This window comes from Stegodyphus dumicola, chromosome X2, assembly GCF_044657685.1.
Source record: "Stegodyphus dumicola isolate Sdum_Otavi_A_Nest chromosome X2, ASM4465768v1".
NCBI lineage: Eukaryota > Metazoa > Arthropoda > Arachnida > Araneae > Eresidae > Stegodyphus > Stegodyphus dumicola.
This window is the reverse complement of record NC_140781.1, coordinates 105,409,211-105,421,257: the sequence shown is the minus strand read 5'-3', so window position 1 is coordinate 105,421,257 and position 12,047 is coordinate 105,409,211. Positions and strand designations below refer to the sequence as shown.

The 12,047-nt window shown below is 33.0% G+C and overlaps 1 protein-coding gene across 2 annotated transcripts; it reads right to left on the bottom strand.

Moving 5' to 3' along the window:
- Positions 1–4,403: 4,403 nt before the first annotated feature.
- On the bottom strand, positions 4,404–8,970 carry LOC146992860 (uncharacterized). 2 transcript variants are annotated; one of them, XM_085809004.1, is made up of 6 exons: positions 8,054–8,970; positions 7,617–7,976; positions 7,437–7,494; positions 7,249–7,327; positions 7,112–7,148; positions 4,404–5,949 (listed from the first exon to the last, which is right to left on the bottom strand). In XM_085809004.1, exons 1-3 carry the CDS (start codon positions 8,724–8,726, stop codon positions 7,490–7,492), a joined length of 1,038 nt encoding a protein of 345 aa, XP_085665130.1. In that variant the 5' UTR covers positions 8,727–8,970; the 3' UTR covers positions 4,404–5,949; positions 7,112–7,148; positions 7,249–7,327; positions 7,437–7,489. The 2 variants fall into 2 exon arrangements, with proteins under 2 accessions (XP_085665130.1, XP_085665131.1); XM_085809005.1 differs by having other exon boundaries at positions 4,404–5,930.
- Positions 8,971–12,047: the final 3,077 nt, after the last annotated feature.

Sequence of the window (12,047 nt, the reverse complement as noted above, 5' to 3'; positions counted from 1 at the left end):
TTTAATGTGCTTAAAAATAAAAATTAAACTAAAGAAAAAAACGTGAAAAGTAAAAAAAAAATCAAGGATTCCTGGAGCCTATGTTTTCATGATTTTTATCACATCTGGATTAATTGTTAAAAAATAAAAGCACGTTCTTAGGGAACCATTTGAAAGTTATGTAATATGAAGAAAGAATAAAAAGGAAAATATTTCCCCTTTGCTAACTGGTGAAATGCAAATTTGCTTTAGTCTGGGTATTTGACGTCAGATGATTTTATTTCTGTAATTTAAGACTTTTTGTGTGCGTGCGTGTGAGTGATAGGTAATTGATATTCACAGACAAGATAATTGATAAACGTACAGAAAAAATATTACATCAATAGATAGTACTCTGTGATTTACTCAACTTGCAAACATAATTTATGCAATAATATACAAGTAATAAATAAGAACTTTTATGAACCATGAAGTGTAGCACTATTGTTCGCGAAGAATCTTGGAAAAGATGCACGTGAGGAGAAGAACATTAGCACAACTGCAGTCAGTAGTGAATTAATCTTCTTCAGATGTATGGAGCTTCATATAGCGATCAAGCATTTCACTTCCACAAACGAAAATTTGAGCACTTGCAAACTGTTTCCTTTCGATGATCTCAGAGGGACGACTGCGTAATCTCTGCTTTATCTAGATATTTAGACTTCCAGAATGGCTAGATAATCTAAACATAGGAAGATTAAAGCTGTTATCTTAGTCTTGAACCGGGATGATAACGCCTCATATAATATTGCAGCGGCTGCTCTATTGTCCTAGAAAACTGGATGACACCCCCCTTTCCCTGTTTAGGCTTGCCAGCGACTGCTGCTATCCTTAAAGCTCAACTCCATTGCTGAGCTACTCAGTGGCGTAAAGGGGGTGTATGATGCGCCGGTCGCAGAGGGGCGCCAAATGGTCTCCAAACAAGATTTTCATCATATCACTGTGTTTTTTTCGGGAAGGGGGGCGCTAAAAAGGTATTTTGCCCCGGGCGCCAGTTATGCTCGCCACTCCACTGAAGCTACTCAGATCTTTTGTTTGCAACACTACAGAAGACTCTGCCTCCGACGAGAAGGCATGAAAGACCGCAAAGCGATCAAAACACCATGGGATTGTTTCGTAGTGATATCAGTGTTATAGCTAGAGACGGGCGAGGGTGGACAACTGTCCCTGGGCGTAGTGTCACGGAAATGCCAAACTGACGAAGTTTTAGAATGAAACAGTTTCCATACTTAGAAAACAGAAGGGTGTATGAAATCTGCAGTTGTCTTTAGGCGCTGAAAACTATAGCCAAGTCTTTAGCCATATTGGATGTCCAGTAATAGATTGCATGCATCTTAGGATGTCACCCACTGTCACCACCACCAGATGACGGGAGTCATTAGCATAGATATCGCATCATCTAAAGACGGCTCTCCAGTGGCCGAGCGGTAAAGCCGATAAACTCGGGCCGGGCCTCGAATCCCGGCGAGCAGATTGGCTGCTAACTAAGCGTTTTCATGGTTTCCATATGTGGAACCTATATACAGTCCAATTTCCCTTAGAAAGTCTTTCACGAAGCCATCCCTTCCCTTAGACAGGTAGCCCTCGAATGTTTCGCCATGACTAAATAAACTGAACCCAACTCATCATCTGTAAGAGAAGATATCAGTTCTTCATATCCTGGCGTGGTTGTTTGTGGAAAACCACTACCAGAGTTGGATTAGCCATTAAGGAAAGTAAGCACGTGCTTAGGGCATCAGGTAAAGGCAGCGTTACAAAAAGGTGCTTAAAGATTCAAAGAAAGAGTGCAAAGGGTCCACAAAAATAAAATTCTCACTGCAGATTTTAGAAGATACCTAGTGCACTTAATCCAAGCCCGAGAAAGAGGGAATGATGAGAAAGAGGCGTTATACTATAGATGTATGTGGAGGCAGCAAATTCTTTGAAGTGCTACGGGCATATAAAAGTCTAATTTGGCAATGAGCATTACTAAACATTCAGATAGCTGCTCTCTTTGATCGAAATGTAATCCAAACTACTGACATGATGTGTATAGTCGCACTTTGGCCTTCTTTTAAACTTCCAGACAAAGTCGTCCAGATATTGTCTATAGAACTGTCACGCTGACACTACAAATCGATGTTGTTAAAACCGAATGTACCATGCAGTAGCTTCCGTTCATGTTTTGAGCATACACCATGCTTTATACCCTCTCATACACCCCATAGATGTCATGCTACGTATATGTGCATGCTGTACAATACCGGACCCTAAGTGATCTCCTAATTGATCTTTTTGTTGCATCTTCTTGTTTGTACTAACGTTACATTAATTTCTCCATTTCATTCTTAATTTTTATTATTTATATAATTGCAGAACTGATCAGCTATCGTGGATGACTTCTTAAATCGCAATGTTTTACAGGAGCGGAAGCACGCTATCCACTAGGAAGGTTGGGATTTATGCTACTGACCGGGAAATTCGCTTAGCTACATATAGGAACTGTGTGCAGCCAAAATAAGATAAGATACTAAGTCACTAATTTTCTCTTTCCTTACCGCTTGGCTTCGTGTTCTAATTAGAAGCACGTTCGGCTGGCAATAGGGAAGTCCAGAATGCAAATCCAGGGGCGGTCATTCGCTGATATTTTCTATTTCAAATAAATAATTAAAGGCTCAACCAACTAACCAAGTGGTTCCCAAACGAAAATGTGGTAGACGATAATTCTTCACCACCAGCAGGTGGCGATTAGGTTACCACCTCCCCAACTGCCTTCTAAACGGGGAAGAATGTACGGAATTTTCTTTTTTCTCAATGCATGCTTTCATGATGTAATTAGAAGCACTTCTGGATGGCAGTCTTTAAGCCCAGATTTCGAATCCAGGATAGGTCATTTCTAATATTTTTTTTTTTTTGGCTCCTAAATAAACCTAATATTATACATCACCGTTCTATGGTGCTCTACATTCATCTACAATAGCACAATCTCAAATAGAGCTACCAGTGCTTTAATATCGAGATTAGCGTACATAGTGACTCTGAAATTGCAGTTTCGATGGTAATGGTTCAGAGGCACATGTTCTACTGTAGTGTGGATTAGGTTAACTTGTCTTTCTGGAGCTGTTTCCAAAGCAGAAGAGTGCTGATCACTCTACAGATTTAAGGCAAATGATAAGGCCTTTACCGAAGCTTATAAGTTGGGTAAATCAATGTCTACATGATATTTTTTCTGATTACATACTTTTTGTTTTGTGTCATATGTGGACAAACTGTATACTAGTTTTTATGCCTGCTTTGAATCAGACACTAATTTTTGTTTGCAGCACCACTATAGGGTTTGCAGTCATACCCTGCTACACGACACTTGAACCATTAGCATCTATGTTCACATATTGCTCAACTGATTTATTAGTTATAGCTTATGTGCATACATTTCTTTGTCATATGTGTATGTATTTTAATATGAATCTTTTGTAAAAAATAAATTAGACTTGCATATATGCATAGGCAAGCTAGTTTGCTATACGAAAAGAAAATAAAATTAAAAACCCTGTTCCTTAGACCATATCAACTGGCTGTTTATCCAATTCACATATATTGCTATAGCACCAGATGTTAAATTTAAATCGACCACTTCATTTGAAAGTTATAAAATGGACATTTGTATACTATGTTATCTTTTAGTACATGCTCAGCTGTTGAATTTTTATGGCAAAGGTCCTGAGGGCTATCTGCTTAAAAGAAGAGATGCCCTTCTTTGAGCACTTTTTGAATGAAACTGACTTGTATTCGTATTAAACATAGGGAAAACTGTAAAAACAGAGATGTAGCTAACCCACTTGATAGAATTCAAACCTAAATTGTATCACCAGTATTCTGTGTCTTATCTATTCGAGAACCGACACCGGTGGGTATTCTTCTAAAGCAAGATTTTGGTTTATGTTTGCATATAGATATTACTTATGCAGTAGATCATTATCAGACATATCAAAATAGTGATATCATTGAATGAAATTAAAAAAAATAATAATTCCATTTTGCTACAAACTTCATACACAGAAAACAAGAGAAATAATGCTTTGAATTTTGCTCATCAGAAGAAGCATTATATAATACAGCACTTTTGATGAGCACAGTTAATTGGTGTGTATATGTATTTTAATCAGTGAGCTGTTCTAAAAGATTTTTCATGGAATGGTCAGACTTTCTTAATTTCTCAACCAGACTAGCAGCATTGTTCATCTGACATGAGACAAACTTAAATTAAGATATACATAATTTTTAAAACAGGGCACATAAATTTCTATATAATGGCTAACATAAATTATATTTTATGTTAGCCATTATATAGAAAACTGGCTAAATAAACAGAAAATCTAAAAAATACAGCCGCCTATTCCACAAACCAAAAAAAAAAAAAAAAAAAAAAGGACAAATAATCTTAAAATGAACTCAATGATTGCAGACTATAGTAATAACAATTTATTCAAAATGAATGTAGATACACTATTTTACTTTTAAATATGTCAAGAAACTTGTAGTGATCATCCAGCTAATTCAGTTTGCTTTTAAAAAAGTGTGCATTGAAATAAATAAATAAAAAAAAAAAAAAAAAAAAAAAAAAAAAAAAAACAAGAATTTAAAGAAAAAAGAACAAGAGCTTTTCATTATTAAAAACTGTTATGACCTAGAAGAAATCTAATCATATCCTTTGACATTACCATCCATGCACACCAATCACATAATCATCCACCTAGTTGGAGGAAAATGGTTTTAGGTAATGAATGTATTTTGCTTTTTTAATTCCCCTGATATGAAACTCAGCCAGATCAGATTCATGAATTTAATTGTAAAATACGGGTATTGAGAAGCAACTGTCATTGGCGAAGGGCTTGGGCATACTGTAGATGACAGTAGGAATCTGCCCCATAGTTATCCCTATGGGACGGATGGACAGAGGACTAATGTCAATTTCAAAAATATGTCTCTGCAATAATATTTTATGAAATTAATTATGTGAGGTTTGTTTGGTGCATTATGAAAAATGAGCACTATTTATGAACAACTTAAGATACTTAACAGTAAATTATCATCACATACATCACAAAAAAGAAATGTATCTCTTTGAGTGCGCATATAGTGAGCTTGGATATATATATATATATAAAAGTATATTTTATTTAGTATTGTAATATATTATTCTTTTTCATATTTTTATGTTAAATGATAATTCTTAAATAGATAAGAATGAATGAATTTATAAAAACAATCATCTCAACCTTTATAATAAATGACACCTAAAGGTTTTCTTAAAATTTAATACAGTTATTCCCATACATGTTGATTTGGCATCCATAGTTGTTATGGCCAACCTATTATAATGCAAATAACAGAAGAAAAAAAATACAAAATGCATTTTAAATGAGAACAGGCCACATCATAATAATCAAAATAATTTGTACTAAAATTCCAATCATAAGCAAAAATATACAAGTATAAAATAAAAAAATACAAAAAATATTGTTCTGACATCAAATACAAAACTGCTTACTTTGCTTATAGTACTTAACATTTTATTCAGGGTTAAATTAAAACATCAAAATTCTCAACATTAGAGATACAGAAAATATATTAAAAAAATGTATATGATATAGTATACAATCTCAGCATGCACAATTTATCAATTAAATTCGACTTCCTTTATACGTATTTTTCAAATCATGAGAAACAGTTTTTGGCTGATTTTTGTGATGAAACATTAGAAGATATTTTCCAAGAAGGGATGCTTTAAGGCAAACTGGCTTGCATTCATCACGTGGAAAAATCATGACGACGTTTATGCAGGCAGTCCATTCACCAGGATTCAAGCTATTAGTATTCAGCTTCTCACCAGCTTGTCCACTGGCACACAACAGCCTCTTGTAATACATTATCTGCAGACATGAAATCCTTCTGTATTTATATGAAAAGAAAAAGTTATACATTCAATATTAATTACAAAACCGATTTTCATACATGCCTACTGACAAATTATAAGTAATCCGCAACTCATGATGAGTATTGTTCCAATAGTTCCATCATAAGTTCATACTGATGTAACTCAGGGTCTTAATAAAATTATACCTTGGTATGTTTGATTATATTGTTATGAATAAGGCTTCTGTTTCACATGAAAATGGTTTAAGGAGGTATAAACTTATGTGACATTTATAAACAATTTATTTGCATACATTCACATGAATTTTATAAAATTAATACATATACATCCCTTTCATTAGTTGATAAGAACAAAAATATATACAAAATTCTTTTAATTAAAATAATGGATAAGTAACTGTTACTTATTTGAAAGAATTACATATTGTAAAATACAACTTAGTGAAAAATTATTATTCAGGTATGATCAGAATCCTATAAAAACAATGCACATATGCATAAGCTGTTTATATTTTTCGTTAAAATAAACATTTGATCTGGACAACTGCATACTTTTATTTCAAGATGCTTTTTTAGTTAGGACTACCTAATATACACTAATGTTTGTGAAAATCACAACCATGAAGGAATTATGCACTTTGAACCAAACTTACATGAAATGTAAAGTGAGTTAAGACATACAAATGATTAGAATTACAAAGGGATTATGCATGCATGAAATGAGAACTGGCAGTTGTAAAGGACTGTAAAGTTGTGCTGAAATCTGTTTATCATCCTCCGTCTGCAGTGAACATTTAATTTGTGCTCGGTATGCCTCGTCAACAGCAGAGGATGCCATACCAACAAGTTTGAACGAGGCCACATCGTCTGTATGCAAGAGGGTGGACTTTCATATCAAACAACTTGGCAAAAAGCCACAACTTAAGTACTTGGCGCTCGCCAGACAAACTTTGCATAATTACGTTAACACTTATAATTCTGGCCGGAAGTAGAAAATAAGAAGTGATAGTAAAGATTTAAAATAAAGTAAACGTTAGTAAAACTTAAGATCCTTACAAACTTATACTAATAATAACTAAATAAATTTTACAGTTGCTTTTACTGAAGGAGTAGTATTAAAATAAAGTGAAGCACTAATTTGAAACATAAGCTGTGAATGGTTAAAATTTTGTCTTACCTCTGTCATCGTATTTCATGACATTTTGGATCTGCAGCTGTGAAAGAAAGTTTATTTTAATGAAGGAATAACAAAATATATAAAGAATAGCTCTCACATCAAAATAAAATTTGAGAATAACTGAAATACACATTTACCTCTTTATGTAAAAGATATGCAACATTTTCGCAACATTTCCATCCTTTTGTTTTCTGGGCTCTGTTTTTTGGTTGAATTCTAAAAGGAAATAAAAAATAACAATTTCATGTAGTGAAAAACAAAAAGGTATTAAATCAAAATTTGTGGACCATCTGAACATTTACACAAATTATAGTAAACAATTTACTTGTATGCTTTTCTTATCATTTATTCCAGTTTTAAAACTTGGTCTGTGTTCCCTTACTCTGAAAAATAAGCACATAGATTATAATGGTATGTAATTTAATATTTAAATGCAATTTTTGTATGTATATATATGTAAATACATAAATTATGTCAAAAATAAAGTTATAGTTGTTGGTTTTACCCCATTTATCATCATCTTCCTGAATGAATGGTATATCATCATCTTGTCGGGCAGATTTCTTTGGAGGCATCAGGTCCTCAATTCCTTCGCTTTCTGATGTTGGTTCGTCCAACATTTTAAGTTCCAGGCAGACTTTTCCATGGCCTGGATACACAGCTTTAATGTCCTGTAGAAACTGAGCAAGTCTTTCTCCATCATAAGTAAAGGGCTTCAAGCGGAACCGCCTGTAATAATGTACAGCCATGTACTGCGTGCAAATATCATCTGTTCTCTTGCTCTTTATAGACCTCTTAAAAAGTTTGTTTTCACCCTCAAGATCATTTATAGTGTTCTGTTTATCATCGGGATCTACGAATACGCCTGTAAATAAAGGATTAATGAATGTTAAGGATGAAAAAAAAAATGTCACTCATTAAAAAAAAAAGACACATATTTACCTTTCTTGTGATTGGTAGTTTTATGTGTTGCTGCCGGAAATAAATTTTCTATCCTTTTATATTGTGGAGCAGAGTCAGTGTATATGAAGGTGGTTTCTGGGTGAACATGACGTTTAATGTAAGGCCACAAATGCCTTTTGCTTTTTCCTTTAACCTTAAGAAATAATCCTTCTTTGTCTTCTCGACAGTAGATGCCTAAAACTACGATGGTCATATTTTTGGTTACCCTGCCACGGTTGTACTTGCGGCGGGTCAAAAATGTTTCATCAATTAATATAGATTTTCCTTTACCACCTAACATTCTGCTATGATGAGAGGCAAAAATTTCGCATACCTCACGACAATATGATAAAAAGTCAACAATAGTCTCATTTGCAATTACTGGTAATTTTTGCTTTTTCCTCCATAGCTTTAGCTGCTGATTTATGTAGCTGAAACTGTGATCTAGAACAAAGTACACAGTTATGACTAAAGCTTCCCTTATTGGGATTTTTGTACCTTCGAAAAATGTGTTTTCAATGGGGTTAATCATGCCAGAGCAGTTGTTGCGATTTCTCAGGCTGCAGACCCAACGCCATCCCAGCTTTGATTCCTTTCTCTTGTTGCTTCTCATCGGTGCCTGGCACTTGGGGCAAAGGTGGTGCCTCATCCTCTCTGGGAAGAAGTCCAGCATCGGTGGCAAACTCAAGTGCAGCTGCCTCTGTATTAATTAAATGCATGTCAGTAATTAAACAGAAATATTTCAGTTTTTCATGCAAAGAAGCCATATTCAAAAAAGTCAGTACAGTGACAGAAATAGTTTAATGAAATTTATTGTTAGAAATTTCAGAAACTTGGCAATTATGCAAAAGTCAAAACTATCAGAAATAAAAAAGTTTAATAAAGATGAAAAGTAATTATAAGTTTAATTAAACAATATTAGTACATTATAGGAAGATAGAGAAGTGAAAAGTTCAAACTAGAAAGTAGTATTACAGAAAAAAAAAAAAAAAAAAGGAAAATTATATTAAAATATTAAAAAAATTATTAATATTATTAATAATATTAAAAATTAATTATTAAATAATATTAAAAAATGTAATGGATGAAAATAGATTAAAAGTAAACTTAGCTTTGGCAAAGTCCAAACCACGTAAGTACCAAGGTACTGATTTTTTTTAGTACCTGACAGACAGACAGACAGCTATTTGCTTAACCGCGGCAAAATATGATCGCGAAAAATCTTCTTTTTTTAAATTTATTTAAAATATTTTCGAAAAAAAAGTATTTTACTTTACAAATAAATGTTTTTCGGTACATATGTTTTTTAAAACATTTTTAAACAGAGATGCAGAAGAATAATAGGTATTGTTATTTTTGTGTGCAGATATGCGTGCGTGATGAACTAAAAAATGATTTTGAAGGTTTCGTGGCATATTTATCCTCTCAAAAATATGCAACTTGCTCAACTTTTCGATTTTATTAAATTAAATAAGGCCTATCGATTTTTTTTTTTTTTTTTTAAAGCACTGACAATGAAAGCTGTTATGTTCTATTTTTGCGTTTTTATCCCAAAGCGCGTTAGCCCAGAAAGGCTATTAATTTTGTTTTCGCATTTTGCGTTGAACTGTTTCTACCGAATATTATCACTGTGTGTTATATTTAAAGATATTTAATAATAAAGAATCAGCATAAATATACATATGTTTAACGTACATAACATTTATGCAGATACTGTGATAAAACAACGGTACCTACAGCTATGAAATTTTGAATATGTACGTCACCACCCGAATATGGGCATCTGAAAGCTCAAATTTGTAATTTGTTTTATTAACTATTTAACATTTTGTAAAGCATTTATGTGTTTTTGATTAAGAAACTCGACGATTTCTAAGCGAGCAATGGCAACACTGTTCGGCGCAAGACTGTCTATCGGAAATTCTAAAGATATGCTCTTCTTTTAAATGTTTTGTCATATTGCTGCTTAAGAGAGAAGACAGTTGGGATGTACAAAATTTAAAGACCGCATGTCTGTTGATTTTGAAAATTCATTTCCAATGAATTTAACAATTGTTTTCAGTTGGCGAGAGGTATACATCTCTGTTGTACACTATTATTGGTAACCTTTAATTGTTGGTTATTTGTTACATTTTTTTGTCTTTCATATTGCCCTGGCTGCAGTGGAAATTTCGTGGTTTTCCTCGTGTGTATACGAGCCAGTACAATTACACTAATGAATCATATCACTTAAATAATGTGAATAATTATAGAATTATTATATAAGTGTAGAATAATTGGGATGGTTGTTATGTTCACGAGTTGTGTGTAAATGTAATTAATTAATGAAGATTTCAGCAGCGGCCTGGCGGTAAAGTGTGTGAGCACTGGTAGTTCTGTCCGAAGTTCGAATCCCGCTAATGCGCCGGTTGATTGTTATGTTCACGAGTTGTGTGTAAATGCGTGGCTTTGTGTGATTATGTCATTAATTAATGAAGGGTTTAGCAGCGGCCTGGCGGAAAAGTGTGTGAGCACTGGTAGTTCATCTCATTACACATATACTAGCTACGCATATATACATTATAGACAGTGGTGTAACTAGAATTCTTGGTCCCGTATGCAAAATAATTTCCTGGGTCCCTAAACCAATAAATTTAATGTGCTTAAAAATAAAAATTAAACTAAAGAAAAAAACGTGAAAAGTAAAAAAAAAATCAAGGATTCCTGGAGCCTATGTTTTCATGATTTTTATCACATCTGGATTAATTGTTAAAAAATAAAAGCACGTTCTTAGGGAACCATTTGAAAGTTATGTAATATGAAGAAAGAATAAAAAGGAAAATATTTCCCCTTTGCTAACTGGTGAAATGCAAATTTGCTTTAGTCTGGGTATTTGACGTCAGATGATTTTATTTCTGTAATTTAAGACTTTTTGTGTGCGTGCGTGTGAGTGATAGGTAATTGATATTCACAGACAAGATAATTGATAAACGTACAGAAAAAATATTACATCAATAGATAGTACTCTGTGATTTACTCAACTTACAAACATAATTTATGCAATAATATACAAGTAATAAATAAGAACTTTTATGATGTAAATGATACATTTGTTAAATATAAAACATATTTATCATAAACTTCATAAAGAAAACTATTTGAATATACAATTTTAGTAGAAAATATGTAATATTTTTGCTGTCCTTTTAAAAATCCTTTTGGTACACTAAACTACTTGAATACATCCTTTTTATAAAAAAACATGAATGCTAAAGATTTTTCCTGTTTCTTTTTAATTTTCCCTCAGCCCGTACTGCTGTTCTTCTCTAATCCCCCCCCCTCAATAAGTGTAATTTTAACACTGGTGACCGAAATTCATCATAAAGACAAAAATCTTTTTTATTAAAATTTGTGTCTCCTAACCTTCATTTCCGCAAAATTATTTATCAATACCTGGACATCCATTTTCACAGCCATGTCAACTTCAATGCTCAATAGTGATAGGTTTAACAACCGATCTTGTATCATAGTGTTTCTTAAATATGTTTTTATTATTGAAAATGATCTCTGTCTCGTGGCTTTGGTTACAGATAATGAATGATAAATACAATATAAGTTAATTGCACTCCCGATTAACTGCTTGTCATGTCATAGTATTTTACCATTGCTAATTTAGCTAAATCCTTAACGGATTTCAAATTTTGGATATCTGTTCTGAAAGTATTTATAAATAATAAAAGTTGTACTTCCAGTACATTAGCAAAGTCTTATTTATATTTTTTCTGTATTTTTGAAACATTATTAATAATTTCCGTATTTGTTAACAATGACAAATACGGAAATTTAAGTTCCAAAAATGAAAACATCATTGCGATTTTTGTTATTCCAGTCATTCTGTATTTTAACTGAGTATTTAAAATGTCGAGAGCAGCATAAAAAACTGTTACTTTAAAAGACATTTCGGAATTTTCAAGCCTGTTATCCTCACATAACTCATCAATATTTTCTTGTCTTT